The sequence below is a fragment of the Heptranchias perlo genome, chromosome 22 (genome assembly GCF_035084215.1).
Source record: "Heptranchias perlo isolate sHepPer1 chromosome 22, sHepPer1.hap1, whole genome shotgun sequence".
NCBI classification, from domain to species: Eukaryota; Metazoa; Chordata; class Chondrichthyes; order Hexanchiformes; family Hexanchidae; genus Heptranchias; species Heptranchias perlo.
In genome coordinates, this window is record NC_090346.1 from 18,904,423 (window position 1) to 18,931,155 (window position 26,733).

The 26,733-nt window shown below is 45.1% G+C and overlaps 1 protein-coding gene across 1 annotated transcript in view; it reads right to left on the bottom strand.

Annotated features, from left to right (window-relative positions):
* myo15aa (myosin XVAa) overlaps positions 1-21,333 on the bottom strand; it is a 221,181-nt gene extending 199,848 nt beyond the window's left edge. The window contains exons 1-10 of the mRNA XM_068003761.1: positions 21,251-21,333; positions 19,454-19,517; positions 16,776-16,885; positions 12,919-12,993; positions 10,974-11,070; positions 9,718-9,723; positions 7,392-7,495; positions 7,059-7,122; positions 5,974-6,087; positions 1,032-1,193 (exon numbers count right to left, since the gene is read on the bottom strand). Of these exons, the coding sequence (XP_067859862.1) occupies positions 1,032-1,193; positions 5,974-6,087; positions 7,059-7,122; positions 7,392-7,495; positions 9,718-9,723; positions 10,974-11,070; positions 12,919-12,993; positions 16,776-16,885; positions 19,454-19,517; positions 21,251-21,333 (879 nt within the window). The remainder of the gene's footprint in view (positions 1-1,031; positions 1,194-5,973; positions 6,088-7,058; positions 7,123-7,391; positions 7,496-9,717; positions 9,724-10,973; positions 11,071-12,918; positions 12,994-16,775; positions 16,886-19,453; positions 19,518-21,250) is intronic.
* Positions 21,334-26,733: the final 5,400 nt, after the last annotated feature.

Below are 26,733 nucleotides of genomic sequence, written 5' to 3' on the forward strand. Positions count from 1 at the left end.
TACCTGTTTTAGAACTGTACCTTCCAATTTATATTGCCTCTCCTCGTTCTTCCTAACGAAATGTATCATCTCACACTTCTCCGCGTTAAATTTCATCTGCCACATGTCTGCCCATTTCACCAGCATGACTATGACCTCTTGAAGTCTATCGTTACCCTCCTCACTGTTCGCTGTACTTCCAATTTTTATGTCATCTGCAAATTTGGAATTGTGCCCTGTACACCCAAGTCCAAATCATTAATATGTATCAAGAAAAACAGTGGGTCTAGTACTGACCCTTGGGGAACACCACTGTACATTTCCCTCCAGTCCGAAAAACAACCGTTCACCACTACTCTGTACTTCCGATTAGCCAATTTTGTATCAACGCTGCTACTGCCCCCTTTATTCCATGGGTTTCAATCTCGATTCCTGCTAACATCAAGTGTGACTAGAATTAAAACTCAGCTAGGTTATTTTGGAATTTATCAAATAATCTAGACCTCCCCGATGGAATTAAATCCTTCCAAGTATCCATTATTCTATCTGTACACCTTCCAAAACTCTCTATTAGATTGTAGCGTGTAATTTACTAGTGCATATCTATTATTCTATCTATATACCATTAAAACCCCTCAATTAGATTGCAGCTTGCATCTCACTCCCGAGTGTCCATTGTTCTGTGTATAAACTAACACAGAAGTCTTTGATTAGACCGCCGCCTGTAACTCACCCCTGGGAATCCACTCTTCATAGTTAATTTCACAGCCCTGTTAGCCCTATGGAGTCTGATCAGGTACTGGGGCAGGTTGGAGATATGGCCGAACCCTATAGCCCCGGTGACCTGGCCTGTGTTCACCACCGATGTTCTGTGGCAGCAGAACACCCTCACGGAATCATCCTTCATGGCCAAACCGTCGTTACAGTTCTGAGAAAAAGTCATCGACCTGAACTGTTAATCTGACCTTTCTCTCTCCTGCCTGACCTGCTGAGTGTTTCCGGCATTTCCTGTTTTTATTTCTGTGTAAGACTTACATGTTTAAAAAACAAACCTCATATTTCTCGAAGTACACATTCCCCAGGTGAAGAACTGAAGAGAGAATACGGAAGATACTGTTTTGTTCATCTGAGCTGAAACTGAGCACTTCCATTGAGCTGAGCAGTCTCAGGAAATCTTCCCCATCGTCCTTCCCGGAAATCTCACAGTTTCCACCCTGAAATAACAAATTTTGTCTGAACTTTTTTTCCCCCAAATGATTTGCATTGTGAGTGCACTGGATACAGCAAAAACTAAAAGCCCTGACAACATCCCAACTGTAGTGCTGCAAAACCAGTGCACCAGAACTAACCACTAGCTATGATACTCCAGTACAGCTGTAACACTGGCCCCTACCCAACAATTGCCCAGGTATGTCCTATCCACAAAAGACAGGATAAATCTAACTGGCCAGTTACACCCTAACAACATCGATCCAATCATCAACAACGTAATGGAAGACGCCTTCAACAAGCCATCAGGCAGCACATCAGGCACAAGGAGCCTGAGCAAATCCCCTGGTCAGTGAAATCAACGGGAAATTCTCCAGCAGCTGGGGTCATATCTGACCCACAGCAAGATGGTCATAGTTACCCGAGACTGACCATCAGAGCCCAGGAAATCACCACCAGAGACTGACCATCAAAGCCCAGGACATCACCACCGGAGACTGACCATCAGAGCCCAGGACATCACCACCGGAGACTGACCATGTGAGTCCAGGACAACACCACTGGAGACTGACTATCAGAGCCCAGGACATCACCACTGGAGACTGACCATCCGAGTCCAGGGCAACACCACTGGAGAATGACCATCCGAGTCCAGGACATCACCACTGGAGACTAACAATCAGAGCCCAGGACATCATCATCGGAGACTGACCATCAGAGTTCAGGACATCACCACTGGAGACTGACCATCAGAGCCCAGAACATCACCACCGAAGACTGACCATCAGAGTCTAGGACACCAACAGGGAGACTGACCATCAGAGCCCAGGACATCACCATCGGAGACTGACCATCAGAGCACATCACACTCAGGACACAGTCCTTGACCCAAATATCCTCAGCTGCTTCATCAATGACCTTCCTTCCATCTTAAGACCAGGAGTGGAGCTATCCACATTCCTAGCTCCTTTGATAATGAAGGAGTACATGCCAGCCAACACAGAACTTGGAGAACATCCAGGCTTGGGCTGACAATTGGCAGGTAACATCCAAGCCATGTAAGTGCCAGGCAATGACCATCTCCAACAAGAGAAAGCCCAGCCATCTCCACAGACCTTCAATGGAACCTCCATTGCTGAATTTCCCACCATCAATGTCTTGAGCACCACTGACCAGAATCTTAACTGCACCAGCCATATCAACACAAGAGCAGGTCAGAAGCTGGACTCTGCGATGACTGGCTCACCTCTTGATCCCCTCAAAGCCTCTCCATCATCTACAAGGCTTAAGTCGGAAATGATGGACAACTCACAACTCACCTGGATGGGGCTCAGCAGCATCCAGGGCAAAGCAGTTCTCTTGATTGGTGCCCCTGCTACCGGTCTCAGTATCCACCCCCTCCATCACCGGCACACTGTGTCTGCAGTGTGTACGATCTTAAGGATGCCCTGCAGCAACTCACCAAGGTCATTTCACCAACACCTCCCTCCTCTGTGACCTCCACCACCGAGAAGGACAAGGACAGCAGGTGCCTGGGAACACCAGCACCTACAAGTTCTCCTCCAAGTCACATCATCCTGACTTGGACATGTATCACCATTCCTTCATTGTCACCGTGGCAGTGTGCTGGAATTCCCCACCCAACATTATTGTGGAAGGCCCTTCAGCACGGATTGCAGTTGTTCAAGGAGAAGGTCTACACCACCTTCTCAGTCCAACTAGGAATGGCCAATAAATGTGATCTTGACAGCATCGCCCACATTGCAAGAACAAATGCAAAAAAGCTAATTCAGCACAGATGAGGATTGAACCAGGGGACATTTCTCGTCTGTGTGACTAACTCCTGCACAAGGTGGCATCTTTAGCCTCTGAGCAATGAGTGAAGGTCGTACCTGCACCTTTTTTTTTCAATTCATTCGTGGGATGTGGGCGTCGCTGGCAAGGCCAGCATTTATTGCCCATCCCTAACAGCCCTTGAGAAAGTGGTGGTGAGCCCCCTTCTTGAACCGCTGCAGTCCGTGTGGTGAAGGTTCTCCCACAGTGCTGTTAGGTCGGGAGTTCCAGGATTTTGACCCAGCGATGATGAAGGAATGGCGATATATTTCCAAGTCAGGATGGTGTGTGACATGGAGGGGAACATGCAGGTGGTGTTGTTCCCATGTGCCTGCTGCCCTTGTCCTTCTAGATGGTAGAGGTCGTGGGTTTGGGAGGTGCTGTCGAAGAAGCCTTGGTGAGTTGCTGCAGTACATCTTGTGGATGGTACACACTGCAGCCACAGTGCGCCGGTGGTGGAGGGAGTGAATGTTTAAGGTGATGGATGGGGTGCCAATCAAGTGGGCTGCTTTGTCCTGGATGGTGTCAAGCTTCTTAAGCGTTGTTGGAGCTGCACTCATCCAGCTAGTGAAGAGTATTCCATCACATTCCTGACTTGTGCCTTGTAGATGGTGGAAAGGCTTTGGGGAGTCAGGATGTGAGTCACTCACCATAGAATACCCAGCCTCTGACCTGCACTTGTAGCCACAGTATTTATGTGGCTTGTCCAGTTAAGTTTCTGGTCAATGGTGACCTCCAGGATGTTGGTGGTGGTGGGGGATTCGACGATGGTAATGCCGTTGAATGTCAAGGGGAGATGGTTAGACTCTCTCTTGTTGGAGATGATCATTGCTTGGCACTTGTCCGGTGCGAATGTTACTTGCCACTTATCAGCCCAAGCCTGGATGTTGTCCAGGTCTTGCTGCATGTGGGCATGGGCTGCTTCATTATCTGAGGGGCTGCAAATGGAACTGAGCACTGTGTAACCATCAGTGAACATCCCCACTTCTGACCTTACGATGGAGGGAAGGTCATTGATGAAGCAGCTAAAGATGATTGGGTCTAAGACACTGCCCTGAGGAACTCCTGCAGCAATGTCCTGGGGCTGAGATGATTGGCCTCCAACAACCACCATCATCTTCCTTTGTGCTAGATATGACTCCAGCCACTGGAGAGTTTTCCCTCTGATTCTCATTGATTTCAATTTTACTAGGGCTCCTTGATGCCACACTCAGTCAAATGCTGCCTTGATGTCAAGGGCAGTCACTCTCACCTCACCTCTGGAATTCAGCTCTTTTGTCCATGTTTGGACCAAATGAGGTCTGAAGCCGAATGGTCCTGGCGGAACCCAAACTAAGCATTGGTGACCGGGTTATTGGTGAGTAAATGCCGCTTGATAGCACTGTGCACGACACCTTCCATCACTTTGCTGATGGTTGAGAGAAGTCTGATGGGGCAGTAATTGGCTGGATTCGGTTTGTCCTGCTTTTTGTGGGCAGGACATACCTGGGCAATTTTCCACATTGTCAGGTAGATGCCAGTAGCTGTACTGGAACAGCTTGGCTAGAGGCGTGGCTAGTTCTGGAGCACAAGTCTTCAACACTACAGCCGGGATGTTGTCGGGGCCCATAGCCTTTTCTGTATCCCGTGTACTCAGTCGTTTCTTGATATCACGTGGAGTGAATCGAATTGGCTGAAAACTGGCTTCTGTGATGGTGGGGATCTCAGGAGGAGGCCGAGATGGATCATCATCTCGGCACTTCCGGATGAAGATGGTTGCAAATGCTTCAGCCTTGTCTTTTACACTCACGTGCTGGGCTCCGCCATCATTCAGGATGGGGATGTTCACGGAGCCTCCTCCTCCTGTTAGTTGTATAATTGTCCACCACCATTCACGACTGGAGGCAGCAAGACTGCAGAGCTTTGATCTGATCCGTTGGTTGTGGGATTGCTTTGCTCTGTCTATAGCATGTTGCTTCCGCTGTTTAGCATGCATGTTGTCCTGAGTTGTAGCTTCACCAGGTTGGCACCTCATTTTTAGGTGCACCTGTTGCTGCTCCTACACTCCTCATTGAACTAGGGTTGATCCCCTGGCTTGTTGGTATTGGTAGAGTGAGGAATATGCCGGGCCATGAGGTAACAGATTACGGTGGAATACAATTCTGCTGCTGCTGATGGCCCACAGCACCTCATGGATGCCCAGTTTTGAGCTGCTAGATCTGTTCTCAATCTTCCCATTTAGCATGGTGGTAGTGCCACACAACACGTTGGATGGTGTCCTCAGTGTGAAGAGGGGACTTTGTCTCCACAAGGACTGTGCGGTGGTCACTCCTACCAATACTGTCATGAACAGATGCATTTGCGACAGGTAGATTGGTGAGGACGAGGTCAAGTAGGTTTTTCCCTCGTGTTCATTCTCTCACCACCTGCTGCAGGCCCATTCTGGCAGCTATGTCCTTCAGGATTCGGCCAGCTCGGTCAGTAGTGGTGCTACCAAGCCACTCTTGGTGATGGACATTGAAGTCCCCCACCCAGTGTACATTCTGTGCCCTTGCTACCCTCAGTGCTTCCTCCAAGTGGTGCTCAACATGGAGGAGTACTGATTCATCAGTTGAGGGAGAGCGGTAGGCGGTAATCAGCAGGAGGTTTCCTTGCTCATGTTTGACCTGATGTCATGAGACTTCATGGGGTCCGGAGTCAATGTTGAGGACTCCCAGGGCCACTCCCTCCTGACTGTATACCACTGTGTTCCCACCTCTGGTGGGTCTGTTCTGCCAGTGGGACAGGACATACCCAGGGATGGTGATGGAGGAGTCTGGGATGTTGGCTGAAAGGTATGATTCTGTGAGTATGGCTAGTCTGTGAGACAGCTCTCCCAATTTTGGCACAAGTCCCCAGATGTTAGTGAGGAGGACTTTGCAGGATCGATTGGGCTTGATTTGCCTTTGCCTTTGTTGATTTTAAAGAGCTTACCTGATTCAGGTAGTAGTATGTCTCAGCCTCCTGGAGGTAGAACCTTTGCTTTTGTTGACTCGACAGTCCTGCCAACATCTCATAGAAAATGTGGTAATTTCTTTCATTTTTGGCCTAGATATTGAAAAATTAAAAGAAAGCTAATTCCTGCCGTCTTCCAAATTATCTTTTTCTCGTGTTATTTGTAACTGATTTGGGACTGGATAAAATATTTGAACCTCCCCGTCAAATCTGAACTTATAAGTGAATTTAATTTCCTCTGTGTCCTCGTTTTAACGCACTGGCTGATGTGCTCTCATTAATTCTCATTGCATTAATATGATGAGTTAAGGGCTGTGTTGAAATAGCACAGACAACTTTATGCAAATACACTAAGCTGTCTAATAAGACTCAGGCACCCTAGAAATTAAAGCCACTGGGTGGATGGGGATAGGTCGCCTATTGTTGGGTCAGAGAAAAGCACAAATCCATCAATCCACAGAATTTATGTGACAGAAAGAGTGAAGTGGGAAAAGTATTCAAACCTTGGCTGACAGGTGAAAGAGAGAAATGCAGAAAGGTCAGTCTTCTTTAGATGCATATATGGTCTGCTTGGGAGTAGCAGTAATTCCCATCTCTATTGCCAACCAGCCAAGAATTTACAAAGTACATTGGCAGTGTAGCAAACAGTGAGTGCACACATACATTTTCCATCAAGCATCACTGGCTTCTGATCAGGCAAGTTGCTGCGCCCACTCTGCTGCTGGCCTGAAATCAGCTCCTGGTACAGAATGGACATCAAAGAATAAACCAGAAGCAGTTCTTTCACTCTACAGCATGATGGCATCATTTTAAACAAGTTCTGTTTGAAGTGGCACATCATGCTTATGTGAAGTTGGGGTACATTTGGGAAACACTTGGGGTAAATGTGGAATACCCTTGGGGTACTTTTGGGTTACATTTGGGAGACACTTGGGGTACCCTTACTCTTAGGGTACTCTTCACACACAACAGGTGGTTACATGCAACATCATCAAATAAAACAGACAGCTTGAACAGAGCTGTGAAGAGCAGAGTGGCAGTGCCATTTCAAACCTATAACATACCTGAAACACAATCCTCGACTTCTCAAGAAGATATTGTGAGGTTATGGCACCACATATCACCCCACTGTAAAGAGAAAGTGATATCAACATTAAGTGTTCAGCACCCCCATGACATAGGGTATTAGAGGACCAGTATGTGACTGCACTGTTTGTTCATCCATGACCATGAATGGGTGGATTGAGTGGAGGGGTGGGTGGGTGAGTGGGCGGAGAGGTGGGTGGGTGAGTGAGTGGGTAGAGGGGTGTGTGGGTGGGTCAGTGCAGAGAGGGGTGTGTGGGTGGGTGGGTGAGTGGAACTTTGGAGTGAGTGAACAGACAAATGTTAATACTTACTCCTGCAAAAAGATTTCAATGTATTTCCCAAACCTACTGGAGTTATCATTTCGTACAGTTTTGGCGTTCCCGAAGGACTCCAGAAGGGGTGTGGCTTCAAGGATCTGTTCAAGAAAAGTAGAAAATGATCACAGACTCTTCATCCAAACTGAGCACAGAACAAGAAGCTAATCACAGGGAGAGTCACCTAAATTCATCTATTTTGATATATCTCACTCCTAAAGGGAAACACAACTTCATCTGTTTAAATGGGTTTGTGACTGGTCCCAAGAGTGCTTTATTCTGTGAATAATTATGCTACACCTGTCCCGAGAGTGCTTTAGAATCATAGAATGGTTACAGCACAGAAGGAGGCCATTCGGCCCATGTGCCTGTGCTGGCTCTTTGTCAGTCCCATTCCCCCGCTCCTTCCCCGTAGCCCTGCAGATTTTTTTCCCTTCAAGTATTTATCCAATTTCCTTTTGAAAGCATTCCAGATCATAACTACAGCGAGTAGTTATGATCTGGAATGCACACCCTCTCAGGCAGTACATTCCAGATCATAACTACTCGTTGCGTAAAAAAGCTTTTCCTCGTGTCGCCTTTGGTTCTTTTGCCAATCACCTTAAATCTGTGTCCTCCGGTTCCCGAACCATCCGCCAATGGGAACAGTTTCTCTTTATTTACTTCATCGAAACCCTTCGTGATTTTGAACACTTCTATCAAATCTCCTCTTAACCTTCTCTGCTCTAAGGAGAACAACCCCAGCTTCTCCAGTCTATTCACGTAACTGAAGTCCCTCATCCCTGGAATCATTCTAGTAAATCTTTTCTGCACCCTCTCTAAGGCCTCCACATCCTTCCTAAAGTGCAGTGCCCAGAATTGGACACAATACTCCAGTTGTGGCCGAACCAGTGTTTTGTAAAGGCTTAGCATAACTTCCTTGCTTTTGTACTCTATGCCTCTAATTTTAAAGCCCAGGATCCTATAAGAAATAAGAACCAAAGAAATAGGAGCAGGAGTAGGCCATACAGCCCCTCGAGCCTGCTCCGCCATTCAATCAGATCATGGCTGAACTTTGGTCTCAACTCCATTTTCCCACCCGATCCCCATATCCCTTGATGCCCCTAGTGTCCAAAAATCGATCTATCTCAGCCTTGAATATACTCAATGACTCAGCATCCACAGCCCTCTGGGGTACAGAATTCCAAAGAATAAGATCCCGTATGCTTTTTTAACTGCTTTCTCAACCTGTCCTGCCACCTTCAAAGATTTGTGCACATATACCCCCAGGTCTCTCTGTTCCTGCACCCCCTTTAGAATTGTACCATTTAGTTTATATTGCCTCTCCTCATTCTTCCTGCCAAAGTGTATAATTTCGCACTTCTCTGAGTTAAATTTCATCTGCCATGTGTGCGCCCATGTCACCAGCCTGTCTATATCCTCTTGAAGACTATCACTATCCTCCTCAGGGTTTACAACACTTACAAGTTTTGTGTCATTTGCAAATTTTTAAATTGTGCCCTGTACACCCAAGTCCAAGTCATTAATTTATACCAAAAAAAGCAGCGGTTCTAGTACTGACCTCTGGGGAACACCACTGTATACCTCCCCCCAGTCCGAAAAACAACTGTTCACCACTACTCTCTGTTTTCTATCACTTAGTCAATTTTGTATCCATGCTGCCACTGCCCCTTTTATTCCATGGACTTCAATTTTGCTGACAAGCCTATGTGTCTAATTGTACTACACCTATCCTGAGAATGCTTATGGTTGACTCAGGGTGCTTGAAATAATATTCTCATCACTTTCAATTTTTGTAAGTTTTTTTTAACTCTTGCCACTGATACAAGGAATTAAAACTTCTAGCAATTTTCAATGTTATATATTTGCAGAAATTATGCATTTCCCAGCATGAACATCCCTCATATAAACATAGGAAATACACAGCAGGTGTGTTCGCATCTGAAAATTTGAAAGATACTCAGTCGATTTTAACTGTTAGCATTGGGCGGAGTGTAAAACAGGCAATCGACTCACTGCCACGCATTTCCTGCCTGGCAGATTAATTAAAATCGACCCTGGGTAAAGTTCCGGTTGAGGATCCTTTGTTGGATTGAGTTTCACCCTAAAACATTAACCCTTAGCCTATCTTTTCTCTGCAGATGCTGATGGGCCTGGTGTATTTCCAGAATGTCCTGCTTTAATTTCAGGTTGCCAAAGTTTGTCAAACAGTTTTGAATGACGATTTTGCCCCTTTAATAACATTTGAAGTAAAAGCATAAATTGGAAGTGTTGCTGGTCATTCTGACCTTTTGTGTGAGACACACAGCAACCAGAACCATACCTCAATCTTCACAAACACCAGGGAGCAATAATGTGAAAAAGAGGCAGAAAATGTAAATAACATCAAACATATGACACGCGACACCAAAAACACAATCAGAGACATTTAACCCTCTTCCAATCAGAACAATAGCAGATAACTGCCAGATAACAGCATTCCCATCCTAAAATAATTCAATTGGCTGAAGCACAAAAATTAATGAATCCCCAATTAGGCAATAGCCTATATTAGGCAATAGCATTTTCACTTTTCCTTGGATTATGTTTCTTTGAGCTGGGGTTTAACACTTCAGTCACATACTGGGGTTTTTGCCCCAGATCCATTCACTTTGCAGGGTAATAGAAATCTGGAACTCTCTCCCCCAAAAGGCTGTGGGTGCTGGGGATCAAATGAAACTTTCAAGACTGAGATCAATAAATTTTTGTTGGGTAAAGGTATCAAGGGATATGGAGCAAAGGTGGGTAAATGAGGTTGATGTGCAGATCAGCCATGATCTAATTGAATGGTGAAGCAGGCTCGAGGGGCTGAATGACCTCCTCCTGTTCCTATGTACACGATTAAAGGAATAGTTATTAAATCGTGCAACCAATGGAGAACCCCATCAACTCCATTTGTTGGAAGAAGCCGATGAGGCTGAAATGTTGTGTCAGATCTGGTGCTGCATTGCCTAACGCCTAAGGTGCCAGGTTTGATCCCTGACCCAGTGAGTTGGCTGACTTTGGCCAGACTGTAGTATTGGCTACAAATAGGCCTCAGTGCCCTGACATTAAGGAGGAGGAAGATCTGCGAAAGTTCCTGCTCGTGATTGCTATTCGATTCCCTCTGCTGGACTGTATCGGGTTCAGCTGTGGGATACCCCAACCTGGGACTAAAACCCACTGATACTCACTGTCCAGGCTGGTGTATGAAGAGTGGCCACATGAATGTCACTGCCAATGGAACTCCCAGCAAAGGTCAGTCCCTTTAGTGACCCAAATGCGGCTAGGATACTTGCTGCTGATAACTGATGACCTCTGTGGGAAAATGCACCGTGCACAAAGGCTTGGCTGTGGCATCTCTACAGTCACTAATCTAGGACAACATCCACTGTAAAATAGGGACTGTATGATGCAATGAGACTAGGCTCACACACGAAAACGGCTACTTGGAAAAGTAACTGAGTACAAGGAAGTTTAACTTGGTGTCTAATTATCAGAAAGAAATTTGTTTGGAATGGTAACTGTCAATATATCTAATCAAATGTTGCCTCAAGTTACCTGTTGCGTCACATTATCTTTCCGTCTGTGGTGAACTGCAGCTAGGTAACGAAGGACCAGTTTGGTGGCTTCAGTCTTGCCTGATCCACTTTCACCACTTGAGAAATAGAAAGAAACAGAATCAGTGTATAATCCCTTTGCCTGCTGGGGTTGGATTATAACTGCACACCCAGTGACAGACTAAATCCAGGAAACCGACAAAAACTGAGTACACTAAGACATGTTACTAAGGAGGAATGTTACTGGGTGTTGTAATGATCCTGAGGGGTAGAATATTGGAAGATGCAGTTCCCATGTCTGGGGATGGGGTAAGTTGGGTATAAGAGAACACCAGATGATCTGACAAAAGAGACAGGAAAATGCACAAAGCGCTTTTTGTGTGCAAACTTGTACCACAGATGGGGTTGCCAACTCTGGTTGGACATATTCCTGGAGGTTCCATCATGTGATTTCCCGCCTCCAATTGCCTCGTCCCCACACTCCCACCATCAATCGCCTAAAATGTCCATCCTACTCCACCAACTGGAAAGCAAACAGACTCTTCGTTACCCGATTGGATGATTCTTGACTATCAGTCAAACCGCCTTTTTTCCCATCTCCAATATTTTTATAACTAATAAATGAAAGTGTTCAAAGAAAATGAAAGAAAAACACTTTACTTACAGCAGTGTCCTGGAGATTAATCTTTAATTCCTGGAGACTCCAGGGCAATCCTGGAGGGTTGGCAACACTGCTCACAGATCGCGGCTGTTTTTCCTCTGCCTGACACCCAGTGTGCACCAGGTTCTGGGGCTTCAGGCACAGGAACTTGAAGTGGGCACATTTCAATCAGTCAGTGCCTGTTGTTCTGTGTTTGCACAAAAACCAGTGATGCTCCCATCCAGTGTTGCTGTTCTGGTGGAACAACTGCTGTGGCAGGAATTCTGGAAACAGTTTTTATGAGATTAGGAATTCCTGGCCATAGCTTTACCTCGGCGCTCCATTCCCACAGCAGGTAGGAGCAGTGGGAGGGGAGAGAAGGCTGATAGTGTGCGGGGAATAGGAGAGGAGACTGGGGGAGGGGGGAGCAGAGCACCTCTGTGTTACTGTGACACCCCATAGCCTTAAAGAGACATAGACCTACACTTGGACAGATGAATAATATTCTTTCTAAGAGTATAAGATATATACAGTATAAGTGTATCCTCTGACATATTGTGAGCAGCACTAAGGCAGTTTCACTAGCGTTGAGGGCTTTTTTGAGTCATTTTCTTGGTATGAAGGAAGAAACCATAAAATATGGCAGAGACACAATGACAGTTTGAGTGGCCTCCACCAGACTAAACGAGCCTGTCTAAACTCTATGACCATCACACATTATAAAAAACCCACCATCGTGGGCTGTTAATGATTCACTCTGACATCAGCAGCAGAAAAAAAAATTCTTAGAGGGCCTGACAGAGTAGATGCTGAGAGGCTGTTCCCCCTGGCTGGAGAGCCTAGAAATAGGGGTCACGGTCTCAGGACAAGGGGTCGGCAATTTCGGACTGAGATGAGGAAAAATTTTTCACTCAGAGGGTTATGAATCTTTGGAATTCTCTACCCCAGAGGGCTGTGGATGCTCAGTCGTTGAGTATATTCAAGACTGAGACTGATGGATATTTGGACACTAAGGGGATCAAAGGATATGAGGATCAGGCAGGAATGTAGAGTTGAGGTCGAAGATGAGCCATGATCTTATTAAATGGCTCGAGGGGCCGTACAGCCCACTCCTGCTCCTATTTCTTATGTTCTTATGTAGAATGGCCTCAGGAATAAATGATCAAATATCCTGGCTCCTGAAAGTGTGAAATTACCACAGTCTCTGGATACTGGGAGAACTGGAGGCCCTAATTTGGACTCCGGGCATCTTTGTGTCCCCTCAAAGTAAAGCCAACAACTAGGTGACAATGAGAAATCTCTTTACCTGATTATAACGCACTGATTGTGTTTGGCATCAACCATTTTTGAGTAGGCCACATTAGCAATGGCGAAGAGATGTCTGCAAGAAAGAAACGTGGATGGGGTAATTACAAAACATTCTAATATTTCAATAGCATTTATTTTGCCTTTTTCCATATTGTTCAGTCAGGTGGCTGCTTAATCTGAGCCATAGAATGCCAATCGCATTCTACAGCTGCTCACATTTCTCTTATTTTTAAAATGTTTTCCCCATTTCTGTCCCCTCCTTTCCTGGGGTGTGGATTCTACAGGTGCTGACAGCCCCCCAATACCTCCCCCGGGTAGCCATTCTTCATGGTGTTAGCAGGCCAATCAATCATGGAGGGACACTGCAGCCAAGCTGGATCCCAATCTCAACACTCACAATGGGCAAGAGGGATCACTGGGCAGGAGGGATCACTGGGCAGGAGGGATCACTGGGCAGAAAGGATTACTGGGAAGAAAGGATCTCTGGGATCACCGGGCAGGAGAGATCACTGGGAAGCAGGGATCACTGGGATCACCTGGCAGTGGGGATCACTGGGCAGGAGGGATCACTGGGAAGGAGGGATCACTGGGAAGGAGGGATCACTGGGATCACCGGGCAGCAGGGATCACTGGGATCATGGGGCAGCAGTCAGCAGCAGAAGTCTGGCTAGTACCAGCCCTCCCTAGCCCAGTGACCCCCGAGGGTCAATTGCAATCACTTCCTGTACATGGTAGTTCTCCCATTCCTGTTATGGGCTGTTGGGGAAGGTTTAAACTAGAATGGCAGGGGATGGGAACCTGAGCAGGGAGAGGAGGGGGATACAAGGATTGAAACAAAAGACAGAAAAGGAACAAGCAATAGTGGAAAGCAGAGAAAACAAGGGCGAAGAACAAATAGGGCCATAGTGCAAAATAAAACTAAGATGACTAGCAATCTTAAAAAGACAAGTCGAAAGGCATTGTGTCTTAATGCGCGAAGCATTCGCAATAAGGTAGATGAATTAACAGCGCAGGTAGATATTAACGGTTATGATATAGTTGTGATTACGGAGACATGGCTGAAGGGTGACCAAGGATGGGAACTGAACATCCAGGGGTATTCAATATTTAGGAAGGACAGGCAAAAAGGGAAAGGAGGTGGGGTAGCATTGTTAGTAAAGGAGGAAATCAATGCAATAGCAAGGAAGGATATTGGCTCAGAAAATCACGATGTGGAATCTGTATTGGTGGAGCTAAGAAACACCAAGGGGCAGAAAACGTTGGTGGAGATTGTCTATAGGCCCCCAAACAGTAGTGGAGATGTAGGGGAGGGCATTAAACAGGAAATTAGAGACGCATGCAAGAAGGATACAACTATAATCATGGGTGACTTTAATATACATATAGGTAGGTCAAACCAAATTAGCAATAATACTGTGGAGGAGGAATTCCTGGAGTGTGTACATGATGGTTTTCCAGACCAATACATTGAGGAACCAACTAGAGAACAGGCAATCCTAGACTGGGTATTGTGCAATTAAAAGGATTAATTAACAATCTTATTGAAGAGCGACCATAACATAATAGAATTCCTCATTAAGATGGAGAGTGAAGTAATTGAATCCGAAACTAGGATCCTGAATCTAAATAAAGGAAATTACGAAAGTATGAGGTGCTAGTTGGCTATGATAGATTGGGGAATTTTACTAAAAGGGATGACGGTGGATAGGCAACGGCTAATATTTAAAGAACGTGTTCAGGAATTACAACAATTATTCATTCCTGTCTGGCACAAAAATAGAACAGGAAAGGTGGCTCAACTGTGGCTTACAAAAGAAATTAGGGATAGTATTAGATCCAAAGAGGAGACATATAAAATTGCCAGAAAAAGCGGCAAGCCTGAGGATTGGGAGCAGCTCAGAATTCAGCAAAGGAGGACAAAGGGATTGATTAAGAGGGGAAAAATAGAGTATGAGAGTAAACTAGCAGGGAACATAAAAACTGACTGGAAAAGCTTCTGTAAATATGTTAAGATAAAAAGATTAGTGAAGACAAATGTAGGTGCCTTACAGTCAGAAATGGGGGAAATTATAATGGGGGAACAAAGAAATGGCAGAACAATTAAACACAGACTTTGGTTCTGTCTTCACAAAGGAGGACACAAATAACCTCCCAGAAATGTTAGGGAACCAAGGGTCTAGTGAGAGTGAGGAACTGAAGGAAACCAGTATTAGTAAAAAAATAGTGCTAGGTAAATTAATGGGGCTAAAGGCTGACAAATCCCCAGGGCCTGATAATCAACATCCCAGAGTACTAAAGGAAGTGGCCCTGGAAATAGTGGATGCATTGGTGATCATCTTTCAAAATTCTATAGACTCTGGAACAGTTCATACAGATTAGAGGGTGGCAAATGTAACCCCACTATTTAAAAAAGGAGGGAGAGAAAAAACAGGGAATTATAAACCAGTTCGCCTAACATCAGTAGTGGGGAAAATGCTAGAGTCTATTATAAAAGATGTGATAACAGAACACTTGGAGGGCATTAATGGGATTGGACAAAGTCAGCATGGGTTTATGAAAGGGAATCATGCTTAACAAATCTACTGGAGTTTTTCGAGGATGTAACTAGTAGAATAGATAGGGGAGAGCCAGTGTTTGTTTCTATATTTAGATTTTCAGAGGCTTTTGATAAGGTCCCACACAAGAGGTTAGTGTGCAAAATTAAAGCACATGGGATTGGGGGAATTATACTGGCATGGATTGAGAATTGGTTGACAGACAGGAAACAGGGAGTAGGAATAAACGGGTCTTTTTCCAGGTGGCAGGCAGTGACTAGTGGGGTACCGCAGGGATCAGTGCTTGGGTCCCAGCTATTCACAATATATATCAATGATTTGGATGAAGGAACTAAATGTAACATTTCCAAGTTTGCAGACGACACAAAACTGGGGTGGAATGTGAGCTGTGAGGAGGATGCAAAGAGGCTCCAATGTGATTTAGACAAGTTGGATAAGTGGGCAAGAACATGGCAGATGAGTATAACGTGGATAAATGTGAGGTTATCCACTTTGGTTGTAAAAACAGAAAGACAGATTATTATCTGAATGGTGATAGATTGGGAAAAGGGGAGGTGCAACGAGACCTGGGTGTCCTTGTACACCAGTCGCTGAAAGCGAGCATTCAGGTGCAGCAAGCAGTTAGGAAGGCAAATGGTATGTTGGTCTTCATTGCAAGAGGATTTGAGTACAGGAGCAGGGATATCTTACTGCAGTTATACAGGGACTTGGTGAGGCCACATCTGGAGTATTGTGTGCAGTTTTGGTCTCCTTATCTGAGGAAGGATGTCCTTGCCATGGAGGGAGTGCAACGAAGGTTTACCAGACTGATTCCTGGGATGGCAGGACTGACGTTTGAGGAGAGATTTGGTCGACTAGGCCTATATTCACTAGAGTTTAGAAGAATAAGAGGTGATCTCATCAAAACATAAAATTCTAACAGGACTGGACAGACTAGATGCAGGGAGGATGTTCCCGATGGCTGGGGAGTCCAGAACCAGGGGTGACAGTCTCAGGATACGGGATATGCCATTTAGAATCGAGATTAGGAGAAATTTCTTCTCTCAGAGGGTGGTGAACCTGTGGAATTCTCTACCACAGAAGGCAGTGGAGGCCAAGTCATTAGATGTATTCAAGATGTAGATAGATATATTTCTTAATGCTCAAGGGATCAAGGGATATGGAGAAAAAGCAGGAACAGGGTACTGAGTTAGATGATCAGCCATGATCATTTTGAATTGCGGCGCAGGCCCGAAGGGCCGAATGGCCTACTCTTGCTCCTATTTTCTATGTTTCTATGTTCCTACAGATGGCCACTTACGGTGGGTTTTCCCCGAACGATTTCCCTTTATATTTCAGCACTGTGTCAGTCCCGTAAATGTTGTACATTTTATATGGATTCACAGATACGAGGATGCTGCCAATGTATGTCTGCAAGAAAGAAACAAATTTGTTCATGAAATGGTCATGGGCAATAACAAGAAAAAGCACCAGAACAAACAAGCTTCATCATTCACCAAAGGAGCATGCAAGCCATTTAGACATTTTTGATTGCAATTACATAATTGGTGATATCACAGTGTTACCGATTCTGCCTATCTATTCAGAATTCTCCTCTTATAACGGAGATATCTGTACATTTCATAGAACTGTAGAATGATACAGCACAGAAGGATACAGCCATTCGGCCCATCATGCTCTGCTGGTTCTTTGAAAGAGCTATCCAATTAGTCCCACTCCCCCTGACTTACACTTACTCTTCCCTCAGCTCCCCTGTTACTGTCTTAATGGTTTACAATTTCTGGTTACTTCACTGACTTGCTGGGTAATAATCCTGCCTAGGTTTGATTCCTGGCCTGTCCTAGGTGACAATTAGCCATAGTCCTCCTGGACTAGGGTGTGGTCTGTGGGAGGGGGAAGGAGAACCTGGGGGGAAGAGAGATCCTGGGGGGTGGGGCGGAGATCCTTGGTGGGGGGGGGGGGGGTGGTGGTTAGGATTAGGGTTGGGGAGAAGTTAGGGTTAAGGTTTAGGGTTAGGGTTTAGGATTAGTGTTAGCATTTAGGATTAGGGTTTAGGGTTCGGGTTTAGGGTTAGGGAGGGGTTAGGGTTAGGGAGAGGTTAGGATTAGGGAGGGTTTACTGATGCGTCTCTGGTCTCCAACTCATTCTCTTAGTGTGCTGACCATTTCATGCCCGAAAAGAGGCCTAAATGATTTACATAGTTCCAACACTGACTCCTTGGGAGAGGAGACACCACTATTTTTATCTCTCACGTCCAAAAATATCCATTAATCACAATTCTTGGTTTACTGCACTTTAACAAACTTCCTAGCCATGGTGCCACACTCCCATTAATACCATGTTCTTTAATTTTATGAACTAGCGTCTTATGTAGTGCCTTATCAAAAGCCTTTTGACAGCCCATATAAACAACATCTACTATATTTCTTTAATTAGTACACATTATTTCCTCACAAAAAACAATAAAATTGTCAGACATGATTTGCCTTTTACAAAAGCACGTTCCTTGGCCTTAATGAACCCATTTCTTTCTAGGTGAGTATTAATTTAATTTTGTACTGTGGCCTCTAGTAGCTCACCCACTGTTGATGTTAATTTGACTAGTCTCTAGATACCTGGTTTATCCCTTTCTCCCTTTTTGAACAGAGGTGTTACATTAGCAACCCTTCCATCCTTTGGCAAAGCGTCCATATCCAAGGATGTTTGACAGATTGTGGTCAGAGCCTCTGCTGTTTCTCTCTGATACCCTCAGCATTGTAGGGTGCAGCCCAGTTTCCACTTTGACTTGCAAATATTCTTTCAGTGTTCGTTCCTTATCTATGGTTATCATATCTAATTACTCCACCTCCTGCTCTTGTAGCCTTTCATTCCCATTGCCACTCTCTCTTGTGAAAACTAAGGCAAGATATCTTCACCATTCCTTCATCCTCCTTAAGAAGGTTTGATTTTTCATCTCCAATCGGCATTCCTTGTTCTTTAACTATTCTTTTACTTTTTATGTGTTTATAAAATCCTTTACTATTTCCCTTCATGTTCCCTGCCGGTCTTTCTTCACACCTCCTCTCAGCCTTTCTAATCTCTGTTTTTGCTCCTCCCTCTTTATTTTTTATATTTGGTTTGATTTTCTTTTATATTATCAGTTCCAGATTTGTCATGTTCCTCTTTTTAGAGTCTCATTTCAATTCTAATTTCTTTACTCATTCAAGGGACTCTAGCTTTTGCTCAATCATTACTTCTTGATGGAATATGTCTAGTTTGCATCCTAAGCACCTCCTGTCCGAACGTTTCCCATTGTTTGTGCATTCTTGTATTTGCCAATTTTCTTTCAAGTTTATCTAAAAAGTTACATAGGAACAGGAGGAGGCCATTCAGCCCTTTGAGCCTGTTCCACCATTCAATTAGATCACGGCTGATCTGTATCTTAACTCCATCTACCTGCCTTGGTTCCATAACCCTTAATACCCTTGCCTAACAAAAATCTATCAATCTCAGTTTTGAAATTTTCAATCGACCCCCAGCCTCAACAGTTTTTTGGGGGAAAGAGTTCCCGATTTCCACTACCCTTTGTGTGAAGTTCACTTTTTATCTAATTGAAATTGTCTTTTTTCCAGGCATGTACTTTTATCTTTGACTGTTTCCTTTCTATTTAATTTTTATATTGAATCTAATTATATTTTGGTCACTGTTTTCTAGATGTTCCCCTACCTTTACATTACCTACTCATCTCACTTCATTTCTGAGAACTAGATCCAGCACGGCCTCCTTCCTTGTTGGATTACAAACACATGGCTATGAAAGCAATGCAGGGCACGTTGTAGAAACCCCTCCCTTCTTTGCAACTTACATTACTTTGGGGATCAAGACTATTGCCATTCACTCCTATTCCTGAGAATCCCTTATTCAAATTCAACAATTCCTGGTAAGTTCTCTTCTCTAGCCCTGAATGCACGTCAGAACTGCTGATGTTACAGTACTTACATATATCATTTGCTGTTCAAACCTCTTCTTTAAATTGCACAACACTGCACCATCATGTAGATCTCTGAAAAAATAGAAATATCAGATGGGCTTTTAACAGCAGCAAGAACACAATGTGAGGACAATTTCTCTTAAAGGCCTAATGACAAATGTACTGTGTGAACACCTGTACATTTACTGTGCAACTGCTCACGTGTGCTGTGTAAACACCTGTGCACGTACTGTGCAACAGCTCACGTGCACTGCGTAAACACCTTTACACGTACAGTGCAGCAGCTCACGTGTACTGCGTAAACACGTGTACACGTACAGTGCAACAGCTCACATGGTTGTGCGGGTCTACTCTTCGTGAACTGTAATCTCAGGTCAGACACTCTTTCCCTTTTGAGTTGTCTCTATCTCAATGGAGTCCTGAATCAGGCTAAGCAAGTGTCATATACAAAGATGTCATAGAACAACAGATTGCATAAGCAGGGTCCAAACGCTTTGTTTTTGTCGGCCTCTTAGGCCCTGGATCCTCCCGGGCCACATCCAAATTTAAATCAATGCTACCAATAATATGCCCGTCTCAGGGAGCTAATGCTTGGTATTCTGTTGTAAGATAAATTCACCAATGGGGTAACAGCACTAAGAACAGTCTCAGAACAAACCAGTGAGTTGGCAACAAAGATGCAAATAGACCTGAGTGTCCTGGGCTTTAGGGGGCAGGGTTATCGGAGGCTCAGAGAGCACAGGTTCCCCGCGTACAGGCCCCCGGCTCTGTGTACAGGCCCCGCGTAAAGTCACAGTCACAGGAGCACATATCAGGAGTTTGTGACCATCCATCCTCCACAGTTTTGAGATCTTGTGACTTATTCGGCAAAATGCAAAAAGTCCCATTGCCATATAAACTCAAAAATAAACCATCACATAAAAGGATTATGTCCAAAGCCCCAACAAATTTCAACTAACACTTGTTAATTGTATCCATGCGATTTTGTATCAATTAGTATTAATTGTATTCAGTTGGTGTGCCTCAATTGGGGCTCTCATATCCATATATAAGAGGGCTTATCTAGGGTGTGGTGTGTGTGTAATGTGGAGCTCTGTAAATAAAGGCTTGGAAGCAACTGAAAACCAGGCTCTAGCATTCAATCCTTCACCACCGGGCTATCCAGTTTAGAACAACCCTAACCCTAAACCTAAACCTACTGTCTACCCATTTCAGCACTCAGCTGTTTCTAATTGACTCCCACTGCCTTGCCTTCGGCTGCCCTTCCTGGTATCCCGGTTCCAGATGTTCATTTCCCTTGTGTAGAGAACATGCCTGGTATCAATCCTAAACTGTCCCTTCACACGCTGACCATGTGCCCTCCAATCCTGCTGACCTGGGATTTCTCAATGTATTCTCTCAGGTTTATTTTCTTTATCCCGTTAAGTATCTTGTACATATCTATAAGATGCTGTCTGCAGTATCTTGTTCCCAGGCTGAACAGCTCTTGCTTATCTAGTCCTACTCCACAGCTTATCCTAACGCTGGGAGTCGGCCTTGTTGAGTCTTCCGCCACCTCCAGGGCCTGGCTGTTCCTGCAGGCTTGGCAGTGAGATTGCGAAGTGTAGGAGAGGTGATTAAATGAATCAGGAAGTTGTTAGGTTATATGGGCTTGGCTATTAAAAGGGAGCAGGTTGTAGGAGGAAGGAAAGCATGACAAGTTCCACAGTTTTAAAGTCCTGGGAAAGTATGAGTTAGACTCGGGAGTGAGTCGAACATGTTGCCAGTGCAGGGTTTGTAGTTAAGATGAGTAGAGTTGAACTTACTCCAGCTGAGTCATATCGGCCACTCCATCTTCGTCCAGGTGTTTTCGATACTGCACAGGAGGCTGATCACCAAAGGAGTACATCTAGAGCCAAGAGAACAAAGAAAACCCAAAGATGTTTTATAAATACATCAAGAGCAAAAGGATAATTAAGGTAAGAGTAGGGCCTATTACAGACCAAAAAGGTAAACTATGTGTAGCGATGGAAGATGTGGGTATGGTTCTTAATGAATACTTTGCATCTGTCTTCACAAAGGAGAAAAACGATGCAGGGATTGAAGTTAAGGAGGAGGAGTGTGAAATATTAGATGGGATAAACATAGTGAGGGAGGAAGTATTAAGGGGATTAGCATCTTTGAAAGTGGATAAATCACCAGGGCCGGATGAAATATATCCCAGGCTGTTAAAAGAAACCAGGGAGGAAATAGCAGAGGCTTTAACAATCATTTTCCAAACTTCACTGGATACAGGTGTAATTCAGTACAGGATTGGAGGACTGCTAACTTTGTACCGTTGTTTAAAAAGGGAGTGAAGGATAGACCGAGTAATTACATGCCAGTCAGCCTAACCTCGGTGGCAGGCAAATTATTGGAATCAATTCTGAGGGATAGGATAAACTGTCACTTAGAAAGATTCGACTAATCAAGGACAGTCAGCACAGATTTGTTAAGGGGAGGTCGTGTCTGAGTAACTTGATTGAATTTTTCGAGGAGGTGACAAGGAGGATCGATGAGCGTAGCGCAATTGGTGTAGTCTACATGGATTCTAGCAAGGCTTTTGACAAGGTCCCACATGGCAGATTGGTCAAAAAAGTAAAGGCCCATGGGATCCAAGGGAATGTGGCAAACTGGATCCAAAATTGGCTTAGTGGCAGGAAGCAAAGGGTAATGGTCGATGGGTGTTTTTGCAATTGCAACGCTGTTTCCAGTGGGGTGCTGCAGGGTTCAGTACTAGGTCCTCTGCTTTTTGTGGTATACATTAACGGTTTGGACTTAAACGTAGGGGGCATGATTAAGAAATTTGCGGATGACACAAAGATAGGCCGTGTGGTTAATAGTGAGGAGGAAAGCGTTAGACCGCAGGAAGATATCAATGGACTAGTCAGATGGGCAGAAAAGTGGCAAATGGACTTCAATCCGGAGAAGTGTGAGGTAATGCATTTGGGGAGAGCAAAAATAGCAAGGGAATACACAATAAATGGGAGGATACTGAGAGGTGTAGAGTAAGTGAGAGACCTTAGAGTGCATATCCACAGATCCCTGAAGGTAACAGGACATGTAAACACCATGTATTGTTCTATATGTATAAATGCGTAGGCTTCAAGGAGCTCCTGAACATTTACCTGAGGAAGGAGGAAGTCTCCGAAAGCTTGTGAATTTAAAATAAAATTGCTGGACTATAACTTGGTGTTGTAAAATTGTTTACAATTGTCAACCCCAGTCCATCACCGGCATCTCCACATCGTAACAGGACAGGTAGATAAGGTGGTTAAGAAGGCATATGGAATGCTTTCCTTTATTAGCCGATGCATAGAATATAAAAGCAGGGATGTTATGCTGGAACTGTATAAAACATTAGTTAGGCCGCAGCTTGAGTACTGCGCACAGTTCTGGTCACCACATTACAGGATGGATGTAATTACACTAGAGAGGGTGCAGAGGAGATTTACGAGGATTTTGCCAAGACTGGAGAATTTTAGCTATGTCGACAGATTGGATAGGCTGGGGTTGTTTTCCTTGGAACAGAGGAGACTGAGGGGTGATTTGATTGAGGTGTACAAAATTATGAGGGGCCTAGAGAGGGTGGATAGGAAGGACCTATTTCCCTTAGCGGAGGGGTCAATAACCAGGGGGCATAGGTTTAAAGTGATTGGTAGAAGGATTAGAGCGGAAACGAGGAACATTTTTTTCACCGAGAGGGTGGTGGGGGTCTGGAACTCTGCCTGAGAGGGTGGTAAAGGCAGAAACCCTCAACTCACTTAAAACAACCTGGACGTGCACCTGAAGAGCCATGGCCTGCAGGGCTACAAACCAAATGCGGGGAAGTGGGATTGGCTGGGTGGCTCGTTTCTCAGCCGGCGCAGACATGATGAGCCGAATGGCCTCCTTCTGTGCCGTAAATTTTCTATGATTTCTATGCATAGCGGCAGAAGCAATTATATCCGCTCTCTACTTCATGTTGCGAGTGACAATCAGTTTGTTACTCAAACCAGAGCCAACTGTGACCTTAAACAAAGCCCCCTCGCCTCGCCCCCCCCCCCACCCCATCCCCTCCCATCCCTTCCCATCCCTCCCTCCCTCCCCCCACCCCGGGGCATTTCTGGATTGAGGTTTTTTAAATATAAAAATCTAGTTTTACAATAAAAACATTAACCACTGGGACAAGTAAACATTGATTATGAGACCACTGAAATATTAAGCAACCAGGAATAGTCCTGCTCCGGTAATGCTGCCCATAGTAACAAATAGACATAAGAAGTTGGTGCACTGGAATTGGCATCAGCTGAGGAGGAGAAAAATCAACCAGGGCCACCTGCTCCTGATCACCATCCAAAGATCTCTGCTGGAAATTCAAGCCCCGATTTTAACCCAACCCATCATTCATTTCAAAGGGGTATAAAATCAGGCGTCCGACTAAAACCTCCCATTCTCGAGGGCAGTAGCTGGAAGGAACAGTGGGGAGGGGGAAGAATGGTGAGAGCTGGAACTGGGGAGGGAGGGATATAGTGCCAATTGAATTGAGGACTTGGAGAGAGAAGTGTTCCAACTTCAACTGGGGTAGAAGAAACACTGCACCTTGAAGGGGGAGACAGAGAAATAAGATTGTCAGCTCGAGTGGGAGTGGAGGTGAAGGTTGCCAGTTTGAATGGGGGATTGGAACCAGAATAGCAGCTTAAACTGGGTTGGGGAGAAAAGTGAAAGGTTGCAATGTGGGGAGAAGAGTGACAGTAAGAACAGGGAAGGAGAAGGAGGAGGTCCTATTTCTGTGAAAGGACAGGGAGTTGGATGGGGTACAGTGTCTGTGAAATGGTGGGAAGTTGGATGGGGTACAGTGTCGGTGTGAAAGGGTGAGGAGTTGGATGTGGTGCAGACTTGGAAATATATCGCCGTTCCTTCATTGTCGCTGGGTCAAAATCCTGGAACTCCCTTCCTAACAGCACTGTGGGAGAACCGTCACCACACGGACTGCAGTGGTTCAAGAAGGCGGCTCACCACCACCTTCTCGAGGGCAATTAGGGATGGGCAATAAATGCTGGCCTCGCCAGCGACGCCCACATCCCGTGAACGAATAAAAAAAAAGGGTGCAGAATTGGATGGGGTACAGTGTCTCTGTGTGAGAGAGTGGGTTGTTGGATGGGGTAGTGTATGTATGGAGGGTGGGGAGTTGGATGGGGTGCAGTGTCTGAGTGAAAGGGTGGTGCATTGGATGGGGTACAGTATCTCTGTGTGAAAGGGAGGTGAGTTGGATGGGGTACAGTATCGCTGTGTGAAAGGGAGGTGAGTTGGATGGGGTACAGTATCGCTGTGTGAAAGGGTGGGGAGTTTGATGGGGTACAGTATCGCTGTGTGAAAGGGAGGTGAGTTGGATGGGGTACAGTATCGCTGTGTGAAAGGGTGGGGAGTTGGATGGGGTACAGTATCGCTGTGTGAAAGGGAGGTGAGTTGGATGGGGTACAGTATCGCTGTGTGAAAGGGTGGGGAGTTTGATGGGTACAGTGTCTCTGTGTGAAAGGGTGGGGAGTTTGATGGGTACAGTGTCTCTGTGTGAAAGGGTGGGGAGTTGGATGGGGTATAGTGTGTGTGTAAAGGTGGGGGGGTTGTTGATGTAGGAAAATGACTCGTTGTAATTTCTGGGGGCGTGATAGTCTGCTTAAAGTTAATTAGATAATATAATGTGAGCGTAGAATCCCTTGGACTACCCGCTTTCCCAGAAATGCTCCACCATCTGACGTTTTGACTTATTTATTGGTGTTAACAAGTTTGTGTTTAAAAGTCAAAGGAAAAACTTATAAATTAGTGTTGCCCAATTGCCTGATTTTACAGAATGTTTAATCTAAAATGCTAAATGGTTTCAGACTCTGTCTTGTCTAACCAGTACATTCAAGAAAAGGACAGATGAGCAGATATTCGTGAAACTGGTACAAGCTGCCAACTAGGAAATGTCTGGCCATAAACAATCAGAATCACCCAGCGGCTGTCTCCCTGAATCTGCCTCAATTGGAACTAGATTGCTCCAGATTCCAGGTACACGTCTGAATGTTTAATTCAAAGACAAGCAGTGCCCACCAGGTAACAAGACACCATTCAAACATGACATACCTCTGGATGGAGAATGTCTCATGTATCTCTGTGTCAGTGTCGGTGCTGCCAAAACAGGCCTTGTTACCTTCTAATTAAAACTCCTATACTATTCTTATAGCTATCACTTTGCTAACTTCAATTTTAATAATAAACGCTTCCGAATCCCTAACCCTCCAGCTCTGGAGTGACCAAACTGTTATCAGTACAAAGTTAAAACTGAAAGAATGTCCATTGTTTGACCTTTTTTTTGTTCTGTGGTCAGAAAAATAAGGATAAATGAGCCCAGAGAGCTGCCTGTTACCCACCCCTCCCTCTTCTAGACCTTAAAATTGGAGTTATACTGCACTCTGCGAAAACTAAAACCAGGCCTCCTACCTCCACCATCAGCGCTCTTGATAATTTCTTGGGTTACACTGCCATTTTGAGCTACATTGACACGAGGGATCGGTCTAAGAATACGTCTAGCTTTCAACATTTATTTTGAATGCAGTTCAAGTTATTAAGCAGGAGGGGGGATTTTCTCCGATTCTGCACAGATGTTTGACAAAAATTATCAACAATTATCAGAGATAAAAGCCCCGGTTTTAATCTAACCTGCCCGGCGGGAAAGGGGTAAAATCAGATCCGGCGCCCATTTTAAGTTTAATCTAATTGAATTGAGCACAAAATCGGGCGGATGTAAAATCGGGCGGGGTGTGAAATCAGGCGGGGTATGAAATCGGACGGAGTGTGAAATCGGGCGGGTGTGAAATCGGGCAGGTGTGAAATTGAGCGGGGTGTAAAATCAGACAGGATGTGAAATCGGGCGGGGTGTGAAATCAGACGGGATATGAAATCGGGCGGGGTGTGAAATCGGGCGGGGTGTGAAATCGGGCGGGGTGTGAAATCGGGCGGGGTGTGAAATCAGATGGGGTGTGAAATTAGGCGGCGTGTAAAATCAAACGGGGTGTGAAATCAGGCAGGTGTGAAATCGAGCGGGGTGTAAAATCAGACAGGATGTGAAATCGGGCGGGGTGTGAAATCGGGTGGGGTGTGAAATCGGGCGGGGTGTGAAATCAGGCGAATGTAAAACAGGTGTCCGGCCCTATACCACCACATTCCTGTCGGGTTGGTTAGGTTAAATTCAGGGCTAAAAAGAAAACAAATGCTGGAAACACACAACAGGTCAATCAGCATCTGAAAT